The sequence below is a fragment of the Quercus lobata genome, chromosome 2 (assembly GCF_001633185.2).
Source record: "Quercus lobata isolate SW786 chromosome 2, ValleyOak3.0 Primary Assembly, whole genome shotgun sequence".
Classification (NCBI taxonomy): Eukaryota; Viridiplantae; Streptophyta; class Magnoliopsida; order Fagales; family Fagaceae; genus Quercus; species Quercus lobata.
Window position 1 is genome coordinate 85,490,416 of NC_044905.1, and position 19,966 is coordinate 85,510,381.

General features: G+C 32.2%; 1 protein-coding gene across 2 annotated transcripts; it reads right to left on the reverse strand.

Annotated features, from left to right (window-relative positions):
- Positions 1-977: 977 nt before the first annotated feature.
- Positions 978-5,998, reverse strand: LOC115976952 (ras-related protein RHN1-like). 2 transcript variants are annotated; one of them, XM_031098525.1, is made up of 8 exons: positions 5,550-5,998; positions 4,759-4,836; positions 4,510-4,677; positions 3,820-3,868; positions 2,790-2,863; positions 2,106-2,199; positions 1,588-1,710; positions 978-1,342 (listed from the first exon to the last, which is right to left on the reverse strand). In XM_031098525.1, exons 1-7 carry the CDS (start codon positions 5,589-5,591, stop codon positions 1,610-1,612), a joined length of 606 nt encoding a protein of 201 aa, XP_030954385.1. In that variant the 5' UTR covers positions 5,592-5,998; the 3' UTR covers positions 978-1,342; positions 1,588-1,609. The 2 variants fall into 2 exon arrangements, with proteins under 2 accessions (XP_030954385.1, XP_030954386.1); XM_031098526.1 differs by having other exon boundaries at positions 5,546-5,835.
- Between the last annotated feature and the right edge of the window lie 13,968 nt (positions 5,999-19,966).

Here is a 19,966-nt window from a genome sequence, read left to right on the forward strand (position 1 = left end):
ACTGTTATTTAAACAACAATAACAAACGGACCCTAAGACTTAACATGATGGACCATACGATGTCGCAAGTCTACCATTGGATCAAGAGGCCATTCTTTTATTATGAAAAAGAAAAGGGTATGTGAAGCCAATGGGCTCATCAAGTTCAAATTGTTGTTTGATTTGGGGATTTTTGTTTATTAGGATTTCATTTTTGTTCCCAGATCAGTTAACTTTGTAGCCACAATCTGACTTTTTTTTTGGGGAAAAGAGATGGTACTTTGCACATCTCTTTTTTTCCTTCTTGGATTCTCTTTTCGGAGGAAGGAGATAACTTGGGACCATCCCTCTTTGTCACCCCACACCCCCCACCCCAAAAAAAAAAAAAAAAAATCTTATTTAGCAAAAATAACAAATGTCACCTTTGTAATTTAGTGAGTGTCAATTTGGTCTTTGAATTTTTTATTTGAACAATTAACCCTCACATGAGGTTTGTGACAAATCAAACGTTTTGCTTCCTATCCAAAAAAAAAAAAAAAGTTTTGCTAGTATGTTTGGCTAAACATTAAGGAATTTAATCATATAATTTGTCACATTATCAATAATTTTGAAATGTAATTATTCCCAAGTACGCATTAGCTGGTTAAATTTGTTAGACTTAAATTAACATGAAATAATAACAGAATGCTTGATTTGTTACCAATCTAATGTGTAGAAGTAAATTGCTTAAATCAGAAGTCCACAAATTGAGACCCCCGCCCCCAAAAAAAAAAGACAAAAAATAGAGAAGGCAGTTGTGTCTTCATATCATTTTGACCAGAATGAAGTGCTATTATCTGCGGGATGAATACGTTGGCAGGAGCAACAAAGTAATCTAAACTTAGCATAGCACCTCATATGATTAGAGTGAAAATGACTTGGATGGCAATGAGATATCTGTCAATTAGAGAAAGGCACTGACCAAAAAGCTGAAATCATGGCAGGTAGGAGGGCTTGAATAGTGAATTCTTGGATTTTTAATGGTTAGAGTGCTTGAGTTTAATATCCCTCCCAACCTGATTTGTTTGCAATGCCTGTTTTAGGCCATATTGCATATAATTCAGCAATCAAGTTTTGTTCTTTAGCTATGACACTTCTTACTGCTGTATTTATTGACTTTCAAGTTCCATAATCACTCTTGCACGTACAGGAGCATGTAAAATGTCTGTAAGTGTCACAAGCTTTTCTAATGAGATCTCAAAATGTACATAGAACAAATATTCTTACAACATGTTTGTGCAGCTTCGATACCAGTTCACCTTTGATCAGCCACGATGAATTTCCATCAGATCCAGGGATGTCCTTACCAATGATCGAGGAAAACCTGATATCATATGGATGACAAAACAAGGGAAATGAAAACTTCTTCCAGTTAGTAAAAAACGTTTGGGTTTTCAAGCTATATTTAAGCACTAATTACATCACCAAAAGGTAATGTAGCTAGATCACCAAGGTTGACTGCATATTTTCAATTAATAGCCAAAAAATGGAGACTCCCCAGTGAGTGATGAAAATATGCTAAAGAAATAAAACATACTATAAGTTCATAACATTGCAAGTAGTACATACAGTTAAATAGCAAGTATGGGTATCATCCAGAGCAGCAAAACAGTCTTCTCCCACTTTCTTGCGATCTACTGTGTAATTTCATTCCAGTTTGACGTGAAGGGCTAGCTTTTGCCAATCTCTTTGCTGCAAAAAAAGGCTTCTCTATAAGCATGGAAACGAATTTCTGGGTAAAAGAGAATTGGACTCAACAGTTGGTTGATGTCATCATTAATGGTTAATTGGCAGGGCAATATCAAAGAAAAACTGTTGCCAAATGATGAAGCAACTAGTGGACCTAGACTATTCATTTAAGAACTTTGTTCAGAAGTTATAACTTAAATGACATTTGCCCCTTTCTTTGTTTTAGGAGTTTTATTTCTTATTTGATTTTCCTCCTTTCTGATCAATTATGGGCATGTCAAAACTTTGAAGGCTTGATCAACCCTCATATTCTAGGTGCAGCTTTGCGGTGAAATGAAGAGACAAATCATTGCATTTGATCCAAAAAAAAATCAACAGAAAAAGGTAGCTAGAGTTACCTATTTCATAGAAGAGCTCGTTCACATTCTGTGCAGTTTTTGCAGATGTTTCAAGAAAAACCAAACCATTTTCTTTTGCATATTGCTCACCATCCTGTAATCATTTTTGAAGTATTGAAAATTTGTCTTTAGCAATTACATAGAACAATGGACTCACTTGCAACAAGGATCAAATAAGCAACAAATAAGTTGCATAATTGACATAATCTCTCCTAATCAAAATCACAAATATGGAATGCACCCATACAAAAGCTATAATGCTTTTTTGTGTTTGCTTTTGTTCATTTTTTTATCCCATTTTTTCCTATTTCTTTGGCACTTTTTTTTTGGGGGGGGGGGGGGGTAGGTTTCCTAACAATCACCTCTCCTAGACCCCAGAAGATTGGAAGTTTGTACACTGGGTGCAATTTTTTTTTTTTTTAAAAACAGTTTGATGCTTGCACAGTTCAATACAAGTCTTTGATAAATTTTTTTTTCAAACACAATAAAACATAAAAATAAATTTTTTAAAGTGAAGTGCATTTCAGCAAAATAGGAAGAGGCCAAAGTAGGATCCTATGCAAACCAGGGCACAACTTGGCATTCTCAGGGTCTAGGGCAAAGCTTAGGTTGTGAGTCCTCTCCTCAAATGTCTAGAGGCACATAACATGAAAATAACAAATAAGAATATTGAACTATAACTACCTCGACTCCCACTTTTCTCTTCTCTTCCAAGTCAGCCTTGTTAGCCGCCAAGAACATTATCAAATTTGGATTTCCTGATATAGTAAAAAAAGATATCAAATTAGATTTTGAACTAATACCGTTCACTTCCACAGTACATTAATGCTCAACAGTTTTCAAAACATTATGTTGAAGGGGGTAACTCTGGCCAATATATGAAATTGAGCTTGATTTCCACATGATTGTGGATATGGTTTCAATAAAATATTTTTACTTAATCAGTCTAAAGGGTGGTCAAACTTATCAGAACTTTGAGATGGCCAGTGGGTTTTGAACCCATGAATTATTCCATTCTAATTGGACAAGGAGGTGCCATTTGAATTACAAATTATTGACAATAGTAGCAACGTAATATGATTATAAAAATTTATCCTCAAGGAGATACCCCTAAAGTGATCTTGCATACTTTGGAGATGGCAAAAAAATACATATGATGTGAACTAATTGTAAGAGTAATGGACTACTAATGCTCTGCAAGAGAAGAAAGAATGGAAGGTATAAACAACTATAACATCAGACCTGGAGGAAGGCATATCCCAAGCAATGTATTGGAAAAATTGCTCTAGTGATTCCATGCATGTGGGCCTACATGGAACCCATGTAGGTGCCACAAAGGCCTCACATAGTGGATAGTCTAGATCTATGCATCTCAAGACATGTAAGAACTTGTATTGCATTTGCAGGTGATATGATCCTGACTCGAAAGTACCACAGTTTGTGAATTTCATTGAAGGAAGTGGACAGAGAGAGAAGAAGCAATAGAAAACCAAGATATAGAGAAAAATAAAGTTTAGTCTTAGCTTATATGAGATTGACCAGGGAAAGATTGCCACTTTGGGGGGAGAGGGGGCAGTTGCCTATGCCCCCATTCTTGAAATTTTGAATCCCCCATGTTCCCCATAAAAGGAAAAGATAAATTTCTAGATCCATCCCATCCCCTTGACTGATTTTTAAGTCAAGAAAAAATAAATCACCAATTTCTGTCAATTACCTTGTCTTTGCAATTCTTGAACCCACTTTTTGGCCCGTTCAAATGATTCCTGAAAGCAAAGTGCCATACATTTAATTAGTCAGACGGATTCCCACTTTATATGTATATATCACTCTTACTATAGACAATAAATTCTCACTGTCACCTGTAATTCTAACAAATTCTTCACGAAGCATTCACAAATCATTGATAGGTATAAAATTTATGATCAACTTGGATTAGCATTAAGAACAGGATACTCAAAGATAAGTCATACTCATCATCCAATACCTAAATAGATTGAGTTATCTACCAATTTTGAGACATATTTAGACACGTTATAATCAGATATGAGCGTATTATCCAGTGTTATTATGGTCAGAATGATTACAATATATGCCTACGGATTTGCCATCACTGGGAAAAAAAGAAACAGTGTAGGAAATGTCAAAAAAAGGCAACATAGGGCTAATTACCACTACAATATCAATGAAACATACAAAACCAAAAGAGAAAGAATGAAGCTTATTGGCATCTTAAGGGTAATATAGATGTTTCAAAACCTGCTTATATTTAGATTAAACAGCTAACATAATATGAATTCGAGATAAAAATGAAAATGTGAAAAGCTAGCAATAAAGCTAATCCTAGATAAAGGTGAATATGTGAGAATCTAACAATTGAAATATTGGAATGTTGAAAAATAGCTACCATGCTTGTAATGTCATAAACCACAACTGCTGCAGCTGCACCACGATAGTACATAGGAGCCAAACTATGGTATCGCTCCTGTCCTGCTGTGTCCCATATATCAAATTTTATAGTGGCTTCATTTAGTGACAAGACCTGAGTGAAGAAGGCTGCTCCAATGGTTGATTCCTGCATATTACACTTACGTTAGAGGCTACACAACATCATGATTTTGAGGAAAGAAAAATAGTCAAGAAAATGAAAGTGAACCTGGTAATCGAAAAACTGGCCTTTGACAAATCTCAATACCAAACTGGTTTTTCCGGTTCCCATGTCCCCAAGAAGTACCTAGGAAAAGCTTAATGATGTCAAAACCAACAAACTTCTCCCTCTTGCTAATCATTCGTGTAAAAGTATATAACAATGCAGAACTATAAAAATTTCAAATTCAGTTATTTACGAAAAAAATTAACTAAACTTAATCCAGAAACCTTCTTGCATTTTCAGTAGATTCACTGGGATCATACCTAACACGTCACAATAAGGTTTTATAAACCAACTTAACTTTATATATTAACACACTATAAATTAGATATTCTTAGCTACAAACCTCATCAAGTTAATGTGATCTACAGAACTTTGACAGAGCAAAAAGAATTCCTCACAAATAGGATATCACTTCGCCGGAATGCGTTTTTAAGTAATCTATGACCATAAAATTATGCAGTTCCCTCCAGGCTTCAGACAGCGGCATATAATAATTGAAGCACGTGAAATTGGAAAAATCATGATTTGGGAACTATTAATGATTAATCAGCATCTAAATATCTAGTCCTGGTTGTACAAAATGAAATCTCGCCGAAGTAACAAATATTAGATACTATTTGTCAAAGTCGTTAAACTGTGTCTCAAATAATAACACAGGCGTCTCTGGTTTGACCCACAAGCTCAATGATTCTCACTAGCTTCACCAAATCAAGCTTAACCATGTGAGATAGAATTAGCCCTTTTCATAGCATGAACTAATTTTATAAGAAAAATAATAAGGAAGACATACCCACCAGCTTGGCTTGTATATTCTTGTTGCCTGTTGTCCTTGCCATATTTCTCAATCCAAATAGATACTGGTTCTTGAAAATTCTGAGGGACGAAACAAAGAGACAGAAATAGAAAAGAGAGTTTGTGGCAGAGATGATTATCAAGTTTGAAAGTGAAATCCAGCGAAAAGCAATGATGAGCTATGAGAAAGCTGTAAACCACGAGGATAAGGAGTTGGACATTGATATTGGCAGAGCAGTTTGTGTTGGTTCCACGGAAGATTAGATCTATTTACATACTATTTGTAAGTGAGAAACCTGGAAGAAGTCAATTTAGTACTAGCTATATGGTTTCGAATCAGGACTGGTAGTTTGTTCGTTGACTGGTAAGTTAGTTGCCCTTTTTGTCGGTTCTCTTCTTCAAAAGGCAAAGTTCTCCACTCCAACGAGGTGATGAGCTAAAGCAAGAACATGCGGCCCATTTTTTTCGGCTTTGTATATGCTTTTTCTTTTCTTTTATTTTTTCTTTGTTTTTAACAAACTTTTTTTTTTTTTAGAAGAGAAATTCTTAGTTTACATTCCACTTGCAATGTAAGATTCATATCGTAAACTAAACAAAAATATACAATATTATACATATTTGCAAATAATGTACAATGCAATGCAAACTCATACTGTTTATTGGCCATGAACAGTTATTTTAGGCCAATGAATAGTGCTGAACAGTAACAAACTGAAAAAAAAAAATTATTTTTTTTGTTGTTTTCAATTTTCAGCAAAATAAGCTGTATCCAAACGCACACTTATACTTTGAAAAATTCTCCTTTAACTTGTTATGTAACAAAATTACAGTGACTTATTTTAATTATAATGATAAATCTGTGATTGCACACCAGACAGATTAAAAATGCACTTATGGAGATTTGCTACTAATATACTCCCAACAAAGTTGAACTTATTCAGGTTTGATGCTTATATCAATAGTACTCTTTTTAGAAGAATAAGAGGAGTATTATGCAAAAAATATTTTTCAATGGATTGTGTTAACGGGTACCTTATGCTTATATCAGTAGTACTCTTTTTAGAAGAATAAGAGGAGTATTATGCAGAAAATATTTTTTAATGGGTTGTGTTAACAAGCACCGTAAGGTGCCGATTAACAACACATATTTGGGCAACTTTTTAGATTTTTGGACAGCTTTGGTATTTTTTTTTTTTTTAATCTCTTTTAGTAATTTTTTTGACATCTTTTTTCTTTTTTTTAAAGTGAAACCCAAAAAGGAAAATCTTAACAAGCACCGCATGGTGCTTGTTAACATTTCCCTTTTTTTAACACCTTACTTCATCGGAGATGATGAGGATTTATAGGTCTTTGGATTTCAAGATTCATTCCTCCACTTGGCCATTACCTTGATTGTGGTTGAGGAGGGTGTGCCTTCATGGGCGAAATCTAGGGGAGCATTTTTGGTGATGCTATAGGTTTTCGATCTTGGGGCTATTACCCTAGTAAATATAGGCCACATGCTTTGTGGATTGTAAATCCCCATTCATTGGTTGTCCTTAACTATACTATGTGCCCGTTTGGTTTCAACTAAAACCTGCGTTCAGCGTTTGCGTTTTAAGAATGGGACCCACGCTACAATAAATGTGTCCCTTTTTTTTTTTCTCGTGTTTCAGGAGTAATTGGCTACTGTTTAGCCACAAATGTTGACTTTTCCCCTGTGAACAGTGCATTTGTGCACTATTCACGAACCCACAAATTCCACTTTTCAGCAACTTTTTCATTAAAAATGGGTCCCACGGCACTATTTACACATTTAAAAAATATTTTGCTACAGTGTTTTTAGTTTCAGTTTTCAGTTTCAGCAAAAATAAGCTCAATCCAAACAGACCCTATATCTAATCGACGGGCTCTGGCATTGGGTCACTTGCCTTTGCTAACTTAGTAACTTACATGTCTTAGCCAATGAACAGGGCCAAATCAATCATCTACCTTGTTTGTTCACTCCTAATTGGCTAACCAGAACCATATATGATCTCTTTTGCATCAAATCACATGACTTATTATTGTATTAAAAACATATGTGGATGATTGTTAAAAAAAATGTCTTTTTTTATGGAGTAACTTAAAAACTTTCCTCCAAATTTTATCTTTTATCTTTTATTTGGAGGAAAGTTTTTAAATCACCTGACTTATTATTGAATTAAAAACATATGTGGATGATTGTTAAAAAAAAAAAAAAAAAAAACCTTTTTTTATGGAGTAACTTCAAAACTTTCCTCCAAATTTTATCTTTTATTTTATCTTGCTAAACAGATAAAAACTTTTATAAACCAAAACCTTATGATAAATCCTTATGCCCTTAGAGCATATTCATACCTATTTGGAAAATTATTAGATACTAGACATTTAACAATAGTGATGATGAAGTGGTCATATAGGCTTTTGCACTAATGTTATGAATGTGTCACTTGACACTAAAATTAAGAAAATTAAAATAGACATTTGATGTAAAATTATACTACAATTAAAAGCTAATTTGGATTGTAATTGGCCTTAAAAGTTATTTGCAATGCCCATTTGGCCAATTCATGTATCACAAGCTTGCATTTAAATTGGCTTTGAGTAACCATTCTAATGATTATCCATTAATTTCTTTGTGAAATTGGAAAATATTGATGAATCATTTGTTCTTTAAATGTGCAACCCTTTTTTCTTTATAATTCTATAGTGGGGGAAGGGAGATTTGAACCTTGGTTGTCTTGTTCGAAAATGCCGGGAGATGCCAATCAGTTGAGCTACAAGAATTTTGGTCTTTGAATATGCAACTTGATGCTAAAAAAAAAAAAAGGGTGATCATATATATAATTTTTTGGATACAAGATAGTTTGAATTTTTGGTGTATGCGTCATGATGATTGTTCATACTATCAAACTAAAATATCAGTTGATTTTTGGTTTAAACAGGATTTAGACTTAGGCCCCGACAACAAATTTTTATACCAATTAATTTAATTATAACCCACGTATAAGAAAGAAGATCATATAAGAATTATCTCATTTATAATTTGTAAAGTTAATGCATGATGGAGGTTGTATATTAGCTTTATATTATTTAAAATTATGAAAGTCGTATAGAGAATTGTAACTGTTTTCTTTTTTTCAAAATAAAAGATATGAATATTAAATTTTCTAGTTGCTAACATGCACGATGTGCAAGATTTTTTTAAAAATATTTTTAAAGTTAATACATATATTCATATTATAATTACAACAATCTCTTTATTATCAAGATTAAAGGAAAAACAAACTTTCTCTAGAACTCAAATAGAAAAAGAGGGAGAGAAAATATTCATTCCTAAACAACGTTTTTTTTAATATCAATTCATAAACAACATTTACTTACAAAGTTTTGTGCATCTTTAAAGTACATTAGAAATTGACAATATTCTTCAAACAAACTTTCTTAAAATCAAAATTTTCTCATCCTATATCCAAAAAAACATATTACCTATCCAAAATTTTATAAATCAAGAAAAAAAATGATACAAGCACTTTTAGTACCCAACCCAATAAAAACACAATTTTAATCCAAAAAGGGAAAAAGAAAAAAAAAGTCAAAATTCAAAGTTTCTCCCTCTAACATCGAAAATAGAGAAAAAAGGTATGTAAAAAATTTATTACAAACCAAAATTAAAATGAGATTATAAGTCATTAGACATAGAATTTATAATGATTAATTACTCAAATAGTTGGTAGACACATTCAAATACAAAGCCAAGTTGAGTGTTTCATGATATATACTTGAATTCTCACTTCCAAAACAACTAAATATTAACCAAAATTATATTTAAACCAAATGCATAAGAGAGTTTGTGATGGGCAATCAAAACACCAAAACGTATCAACCCAAAGCAAAGTTGCAAGAAAGTATAAGAAATTTACCATAAATGTGACAAAAACAATTATAAATCAACAAAAAGAGAAGAAAAAAAAATCGAAGAGAGAGAGGGGAAAAGATTGAGAGAGAGGTGTATAGGAAGTAATAGGAAATTTAAAATAAAAGAAGACTGGGAGAGGAAGAGTAAAAAAGAAAAAAAGAAAAAAAAAAGATTAAGAGTTGGAGGAAGGAAGAGTAAGGGTAAGGTGAAGAATTATAGGGAAGAAGAAGTGTTAAGAAAGGGGGAAGAATGGTTGAAAGAATGATGAGGAGAAGAAAAGCAAAGAAACTTTTTTTTTTTTTTTTTTTGGGAGAGAAAGAAGAAACCAAAATTAATTACTAAACCATTATTATTATGTATTATATAGATATTATTATTTCTTTATTTTTAACATTAAAAAGAATGAAAAAATTTGAGGAAAAAAGAGTGATGTAGCTGCTGAATATATGGCGCAATAGGAGCTTTGCAAAATTAAATGCAAAGCTTCTATATAAGTATAGATTCATAGGTACATCAATAGCTGAAGTAATGTTGCCACTTCCCCGTATAGGATGATTCGAAAATGGGCAAGAATTCTAAATTCGCAACAATTCGTTTGGTGTTCTCCACACGTCACAATCAATACTAACAACTTCGTTTAGACATCTAATCTAAGTCATTAATTAAATAATTATGATTATTAAAAGAAAAGTTGGTTTAGGGAACACATCAAATGTACGTATCTGGATGTAGACAACGACATGAAATAAATGATTGTAGTATAAATAATAAATTGAATTGTACAATATTAGCCAGCATGAAACTTTGCCGCTAATGGTGGGTTTGAAAACTTATATCAATGGCAATTCACACGCAGTTCACATGGCCGAAAATGAAAAGAGAATAACAAAATGGCAAAATTGACCAACCTCAGAGGCCAGAGGGTGTGGCCCAATCCAATTCGTGGCAGAACCTAAGCAAATCGGTAAAAAGTCCTATAATTTTCCTTTGATTTTATACATCCACCTGCTTGGAAGTTGGGCAGCAATTGCATTGTCTTTTTGATTATTGGATTTGGTGGTGGTATTCCGCTCTTCCCATAGACTTTCAAATGCATTGCAATGACAGCGTGGCACCCCTTATGTTTTTGTCTTAATTAAGTACAGCAAAATTGACTAATTGAGGGATAAGGATTGGGAAACAGTCCAAAATTATAATTGCCCACTTCGAGGCTGAAGCTGAAGTGCTTAAGCAGATTAACTTTGGTGTCACTGTCGTATTCCTAATCTTCATGTAATATAAAGAGCCTCAATTTATACATTTTTAGTGTTTTTATTAGAAACGTTTATAATTAAAATCTCTCATTTTTTAATTATTAAAATAATATATATATATATATATATATATATAGACACACACACCGTACAAGCCGGCTGTGAACTCTTTATTTATTTATTTATTTTTAAGCAAATGCCTGCTGTGACCTTAATGTTCATGTTCAAAGTGTTCACATGATCACTAATGTTAATATTGTACATAATTCAGGTGAATGGCTAAGAATTAAATAGTTTTTATTTATTTATTTATTTTATTTATGGGTCCAGATATATATACTATTAGTAGGTAAACCACTTTTTTTTAATGGAACTAGGCGAACCATTAAACAAAAATGTCAAAAATAAACCTTCGAAAAAGAGCTATTATCTTCAATAAAATCTTGATATATCACGTTATCTTGTGTTTCAACATAGAATTTATAATTAACTATAATTTGAGTTGTCAAAAGCTTTGTAGTTAAATTGACACCTCCTTATATACAAAATGCTTGGGGGTTTAGGAGGGAAAAAGTTCGAACTGCGGGGTTAGCACATTATCAGGGGAGTTCATGTTAGTAAGTGAAGAAGTTAGTTTTGGTCATAAGGACCTATGAGGGTGGTCCGAGGGTCTCCTCAGCTAATCAAAGTCGAGGTCCAAACTCGGCTAATCAAAGTCGAGGTCTGAAGGGGTGGTCTGCAATCCAAGGGAACATTTCAGGAAATTCCATTAATACGGATAAGCATCACAGAAACATAGGATAGAGGGAAGTCCTAAAATATCTAAGGAGAAAGCTGCTACCACTGCATTGAATACTTTGTAGCTAACTTTCTGTCCGCATTAATGAGGAAGTAATACCTGAACAGTGGTTTTCAGCCTTACAGCTATTACTCAAAGATTTCAGGAAGGTGCTGATGGGACTAGTATCAATACCAACCATTTGACCTACACGTGGAGGGTAGAAATGAAAGGGGGAGATAGTATAAAATAGAAGGGATACCCTGAGAGTGGGGGATCAAAAAATTAAGGAAAAATACTGTAGCAATCAAGAATTGAACTTGTAATCAAACTTGAGAATCAATATATAAGAACTGATCTCCTCGGATAGTGCCGAGGATGATTTTCTTTAGATTAAACTAGTTTACTTACATTTTCTTATCCTTTGAATCCACTTTACTTGTTGTCCAACTCACTAAAACCCAGTTTTCTAACTCACTCTCTACAAATTCATTGTATTGGACTTTTTGGGCCTAAGTTTATTCATCATTTGGGCTAGGGACTCAAATCTAGTTCTTACATATATATATATATATATATATATATATATATAATAAGAAAAGAAAAGAATTTGGGTTAAGACAGCATCTTAAATTATACTCACCCTCAAAAAAAAAAAATTTATATTTACCGTAAATTCTGAGATTGGGCTATAGAAAGTGAAAAATAACTTGGAAATTTTAGTGGAACTTGTAAAACAAAAATTCCGACTACAACTTCCACCTAAATAAGTGTCATTTTTATCATTCCTATTCAACAACTCCATACTTCATAGTCCATATATATTTCTTATCTATCTTTTCTTATTCTTCTATATTTCGCTATTTGTTTATCTCTTCATCTTTCTTATCTCTCCCTCGTTGAATTTATAGCATCAACTCATCAACAAGGAGGTGTTCAAGGTTGGTGGCCCACCTCCTGTCATTCATAGATGCTTATTTTAATTTAAATCCCCATTGATCTTCACCATCTCTGCCGCCACACCAGTAGTCTTTGTTTCCAAAACAATGATAAAAATCACCTATATTAAAAACGAGATTCAATATTCAAACATATCCCACCCATCATATAGATACTAATAGAATTGAAATTTAAATCGCTTTTGTGGTAGCTAGTTATGATCAGACCCAAATGAGTCCAGATCCCGTGATTATTCTATATACATTACCTTTGATTTCCATCGATTTATACTTTCTATGTAAATTACTAGACAATGTGATTGATGAGATATTAAATGATGAGGATGTGCAAATCCCATCTTTAGTGTCAAGCATATAAAGTGAGAGAGAGACTGGATAGTCTATATTTTGGAAGAGGAAAAACAAAATAGGAATACGAGAACACAAGGATTACGTGGTTTAACATTGATGGCTTACGTTTATTGTATAAGAGTGTTAGTACATAACCTGCATTACAATGAACCATAACATAAGTATATAGTAGACTAAACTCTAGACTTTTAGTACAAGAATGAGACTTGTCTTGCACACACAGTAGGTTTGGGCTTGGCTTATTATATTAGGCTAATATATCTAATATATTTCTAACATTTAATAACTTTCTGTGTAATTAATCTTGAATCTTAACTTTATTGAACTAAATCTAATTATATTATATTAGCCTCAAGCATGCTAAGAAACTCTTCTATTTTTTTTTTTCGAAGGTTAATAATTTCCATTTATCATAACTCGGAGACTCAGAGTTGTAAGTAGTGTAGTGGTTTAGCTCTTTTTTTTTTTTTTTTTTTATAGGAAATTTTAGCTGTTTAGTTGATAGTGTTTTTCTTTTTTGAAAAAAAAAAGGTAAGGGCCTATTTGATAAGATAATTTAAATATAGTTTTTTATTTATTTTATTTTGTAATCCATAAAATGGTGGATCCCATACTTGAATCTATTGTTTGACTGATATTCTCTAAATACAATTTTAGAGAAAATTGTATCTTACTTTCCTTGTTCATATTAAGATTTTGAAAACGGCCAAAAGAATGTTTTCAAGATACAGAAAATGTTTTTAATAATATAGTAGTAAATAAATTAAAAATAGTGGACCTCACATATTTGTCCAAACTCTTCTAGATTTTAAATTAAAGACTTTTATCTTTATCACAAAAAAGAATCTAACACTTCAAATTTGAAATTTATCATTATCAAAAAGTAAGTACATGAGCTCTATCCCTTATCATTATTCACAAAAAAAAAAAAAAAAAAAAAAAAAGTAATCTACAAATTTTACACTTTTTTTTTGTAAATTTTTTATATAAAAAAATCTCAAAAATATAAATGGTCTCCCAAACATATATATATATATATTTTTTTTTTTTCAATATTTAAAAAATTGCTTTTAAAAGTGGGAGCTAAAGACGTATAATGTAAAAATTATTATCTAAAAACTAGCTTCAATATCAATTTTTTGAAAATTATTTTAATATTTTTTTGAAAAAAAAAAAAATCCTCCTACCAAACATGCCCTAAGTCTCATAAAAGAAAATTGCTAATTTAGTGGGATTGCACATTTCTTTGTAGTTAAGGAATGAGGCTGGTAGTTTTCTTTTTGAAAAACTAAAATTTAGGACCAAATAGTTGGCAGTAACTTTTAGTATTAGTATAGATAATGTCCTAATTTTTAGCAATTTTAAAGTCCACAACTTAGAAGCCACTTAAATAGTAGTATAGATATAGATGGAGATTATAACTTCCATATAAGGTAGGACTTAGTCGCTCCTAATCAAAGCACATGTATCTCATATTATTTGGTTTTCTATTTTATTTTGGAATTTCTATTTTATTGTTTTCATATTTTTTTGAAAACAAAAACAAAAATCCTCCTACCAAACATGTCCTAAGTCTCGCAAAAGAAAATAGTTAAGTTAGTGGAATTGCACGTTTCTTTGTAGTTAAGGGATGAGGCTAGTAGTTTTCTTTTTGAAAAATTAAAATTTAGGACCAAATAGTTGACAGTAACTTTTAGTATTAGTATAGATAATGTTCTAATTTTTAGCAACTTTAGAGTCCACGGCTTCGAAGTCACTTAAATAGTAATATAGATATAGATTATAACTTCCATACAAAGTATGACTTAGTCACTCCTAATCAAAGCACATGTATCCCATATTATTTGGTTTTCTATTTTATTTTGGAATTTTGCTTGAAGATATGTACTCTTTAAAAAATCAATGGACAGGTAAGTTTTTCATCTTATCCTTGACTTTAAATACAATAATTTTTTATTTAAATATAAATTAAAGAGGATTGTTCTGAATTTGAAACTTATATCTTTTCTTTTTTTTTTTTTTTTTAAATTTATTAAATGAAATTCTTAGAAAAAAAATGGATTTTTCTAGACGATAGTTAGGATAACTGATGAGTATCAATGATTTTTAGGAGCAGAATCAGCAGATCGGGTAAGATCAAGTTTGACTCCATCCACTTAGTGATCAACCTAATCATGGTTGGGATATGATCAAGAGTCATGACAATCCAATCACTCAATATATATATATATATATATATATAGTACTGCATAATCATATGACAATGAGAGTTACCAAATGCTCACAATCATTTAGAAGAGAGTAATTCAGGTACCACATAAAAATCCATAATTTTTACAATCATTCTATATAATAGATTGTAATTGGCTATTTGTCACTTTCATATGGACCTATTATTTTTTTTTACCACTTACACACTATCAAATTACAATTGTGGCAAGAAATTGTAAAAAATTTTGTGGACTTTTTCTTTGAAAGAAGATATATAACTTTTAGTACCACATAAAATGTCACAATTTTTGTTACAACTATCATACATGTCAGACTATGACTAATTATTTATCATTTTTACAAGAATAAACTACCTTTTTTCTACCACTTATAATCTACCACGTGAATAATTGTAAATCAAATTGTGCCATTTTATATGCCGTCTTAAAATTTTTGATAAAACTAGAAGGGTGGGATCTTTTGGCAAGCTGTGGACAAATTTCGGTCAGTTATTATCAGCCACGTACATGATAAACGCCCCACATGGAAACCTCATCTCTTCATGCAACCCCCAGGCATAACCTGCTACCTTGTTTTTTTCTGGGTTGTCTCATATTCAAAATACAATATGCCCCAAAAATAAAAAATAAAAAGAGGTTTTCCCTTTACTGTTACATAGATTGCTAAAAGTAAATTGCCATTTCAGCGTAAAACCACCAATCGATCAGCTTAGAATGACAAATAAACAAAAAAACTTTACTCAAATAATAATTAACTGTACGTTAACAAGTCAAGTTGTTTTAATTTTTAAATGCAAAAGTTTTGGGTTTGTCTATATGTTGAAATTGGAATACAAAGGAAAATTCATCAATAAAAAAATAGTTAAATTTTCCTATTTGTTTTACAAAATAAACCAATTAGGTCGTGCCACTACCATATCTTCTTTTGAAGGAAAATGTGAGCCAAACCAACAGAATTTTCTTGGGATTGACTAAATTAAGATAGAGATTCTTTGGCTTGTTAGTTACACTCCGGAGTATGGACAAACAAGGAGGAATTAAAATCTCACCACTTGATTGAATTACTTGTTCTGGCCTCACATTAAGAGGATAATATCATAATCGATCTACTTTGTAATATTATATTATATATTCTTATATAACTCAGCTTTCCCTTTTCGAGTTTCTACCAGCTTCGTTCTCTCTTGTAACACATACATCATACATGGCCTCCCATGGTAGCCTTAAAGTTTCCACATCCCCAAAAAGTGGCAAAGGAGAGGCTGTCACCACTTCACCAAAAGGCCAATGCTTGTGTTCACCAACAACACATGAAGGATCTTTCCGCTGCAAGTTTCATCGGTCAAGTTCATCGGCCTGGATGAAGCGATCAAAGTCCATGCCGCCTAATGGTTCCGTAGCTGCCTTCTCTCCCAAATCAGTCGAGTCTACTTAATATGGTGCTTGAAAATATTGTCCTCCTTCAAAATCCATGTACAAGACTAGAACCGCAACTTTGTATAAGAATATAGGTATATATATATATGTATATATATGTGACTCTCTGTAGCTTGGTGGAGATGTCTTTCTGTGCAACTCTTCATAAATCACAAGTAGCTTATTTCTATGTTGTTATTGGTAAAATACGCTCTATCTCTTTCTTATTGATGAAAACATATGAGAGTTGTCATGGATGTTTTCTCAGGCTTAAGGTATTGCAGCTGTTAGTACTTTCTGTGCATCCAAATCATGACTTGAGCTACGAGCAAAATATGTGACAAGCTTCTAAGCAAGTTTAATTATTCAAGCTATTAAATATCCTTCAAAAATTTCCAAGGCTTGATAGTAATTTTTTTTTCCCGGACGAGTCACACAATATTGATCAAAAGGGGTCAGGGTAAAGATAATATTATTTGTATTTCATTGTTCAGTAAATGCAGCCATAGTTTGAATTTTGTTGGGAAACTAGTACCTAATTAATTAAGTTTTATCTAATCAACAACCATTTCCAGCCCTGTAAGTTTGTGGAATTTGTGTATATTTGTCGAAAATTATTTTGTTTTATATACAGAATTATCATCCACATACGTATGAGTGATCTATAATTCAGATCGGCACTTATTGCGAGTGAATCTTGATTTTTTTTTTTTAATTATTAAAATTTTCTGGGCCATAGTAAAGGTAATGGTTGAGATGGGTTATGAATGGCCTTTGAATTTTAGCCATTTTATATTTGATCAAATTTATATCAATGATAAAAACGAGAAGCTAGCCCATTGTTTTTCTGTGAATCAGGCAATCAGCAGCCAAAGAAGTGGTGGCCCTCAATGTGGACAGTGGAAGAAAATTTGACGTGTAAACTACATCTATCTATTGCATGTCTCTTTTTCTGTCTCCCTCCTCTTTCTTTTGTTGCTAAGCATATATATCAGTTACATGTCACTTTCTCCATTTTAAACGTTTCTGTAAATTATTTTTTGAAAGGCATTCTGAATTCTATAGATTAAGAAAAATTCAATCAATCAGTTGAGAAGAATCATGTCTTTAAGAATATCATATGGTAGTCCCACCCACATCAGTAGTAAGAAGAGAGACTAATTATATATATTAATGCTGTTATTCTGAAATCACATGGCTACATTCATAGTGCCAGTAATAATGAGGATCAGATTCGTATATCCAAATATAAAGGTATACTTTGAGGATATTAACTTTGTCTAGAATGTGCATAAATCTCCATTAAATATAGTAATCGATCTAGCCATTTATTTGTACTACACTAATCTGGAGGGTTGCAACCCTGTAATCACTTCGAAAGACCTTTTGTTTTTGCTAGCAACTCTTGGTCGGGTCTCAAAAGCTATCTATAAAGTACAAGGCTCTTTTACCAAATTGACGAAAAACACAACATTTTTTTTTAAAATTTTCCAAAGGAGGAATATTTAAATTCTGTCTTTTGAAAAAAGTTGAAAGCACTTCTCGAAAAGCTCCACCAAATGGGGGCCTTAGAATCCAATGCCCTCTTTGATTATGCTCATCTTCTCAATATAAGCCAGCTAGGTCAGAGGCTCTTCTTATACTGTCCTAGTTGGTATTCCTCAATTCCAACTGGTTAAGGACTAAGAGTGATAAGCTCCCTCAAAGTCAGAATTTTTTTCACGTATATCTGCCTAGGATTTGATTCATTCTAAAAATGTTAAAGCCAACTAGTGGACATTGGCATGGGATGATGCTATTGTGCCTCAGCATTACTTCATTTGTTTCTGGTTCGCTATTAAAGATAGGCATTCTAGACGTGTCAGACTTGTTGCTTGGGGTTACTTTGAAGATGTGTTATGTGTGTCCTGCAAAAGCCAAATTAAGTGTTCTTTTACTCAGGGAATTTGGTAGGTTTGGTGGCTTGTATGAGGTGGTATCTTGTGAAATGGTTGTCTACAACTTCCTTCTTAAATGGGATTGATGGAGATTGGTTTGGGTAATGCAGTTGTCCGTAACCGTAAGCATTACTTTATTTGATTTTGGTTGGCTATTAGCCTAATAAAGACAGGCTTTCTAATCGTGACAGACTTGTTGCTTGGGGTTACTCTGAAGATGTGTTGTTACGTGTGTCCTGCAAAAGTTAAATGAAGAGTAGGGATTATGTTTTCTTTTAAGTGCTCTTTTACTCGAACAATTTGGTCTCAGGTTTTGGCGCCTTGGCGGCTCATATGTCAGGTGGAATTTTGTGGAACGGTTGTATAAAATGCCCCACTCAAACCCAACCCCGTTTGAGTGGACGTTATATACAACCATTTCTACAAAATAATAAATCTTATTGTATGGCCTATTCATAGATTTAGTGTGTATATATATATGCAAAATACTTAAAAGAGAAGATCGGTAATAAAAAAAAAAAAATACATTACAAGTACAAAAATATAGAAAAGTACAATAAGATATACGTTAGTATAATAGGCCTAAGAGTAAGTTTAGTACTCCAAATACATAAATAAACCCTCTAATTCGAGGTGAAAGAAAAGAGAAATTTGAATTTAGAAAGTAGATTGTACAAACACTTGGGGGGTATGACTTTGTAAAGATGTCAATAAATGATCATCAGAACCAACTTAATACAATTTGGGGCTTAAGGTGATATTTTGAATGCAAAATGAAAAATGTAGTAAGGTAGGTCTCGTTCTAACTTAATGAATTCTTGACAAATCAAGAAAATAAACCTAGAATTCACAAGAAATTTGAAAAAATTTTAAAGAAGTATTTTATTTTAGATTATTGAAAACCAATCTAGAAAATACATATTTATAGAAGACCTTATGAGTTTTAGTCAGGTTTCCTTGCATGAAAATTACAAAAATACCCTTAAAGTTCCTACGACATCAGTAAATAAAATAGCTAAATAATATATTTGTTTTTAAAATGGTAATAATTTTCTTACTTTTTGATATGCAAAATTATTAAATAAGTTTTTGTATTTAGGTTCTTATAACATTTCTTTTACAATTGATAAGAGCTCAACCGCTTTATCAACACGCTCATTACAATTTTCTTTTAGTGAAGCAATTTTAAGATTTCAATTTTATTGACCCAATATTTTGGGGACCTTGGAGATAGAGGAAAGAATGGAAAACTCTTTAACTTTTTTTTATAAATTGAATATCATCCTACAAACTTTTAGATTTTCTTTTTACATTTTGAGGTGCTTTTTTGTTCCAATGGGGGCCTTAAGAGTCCTTTTTTATAAAACTTTGGGGTCTAGGGGGCTTAAGGCGTAAGCGTTGAGCCGGCCAGAGTGATCATGAGAATGAAAAGAATAAAGCTGGAGGGAACCTTGAAGAAGGTGATGTTGGACAAGATAATAATCAATAACAATATTTTTGGTCTGTTCATGAAACTTGACAAGAGAAAAGGTTTCTTCATAGTTAACGTTATACTCCTAATGAACCATTAGGCCA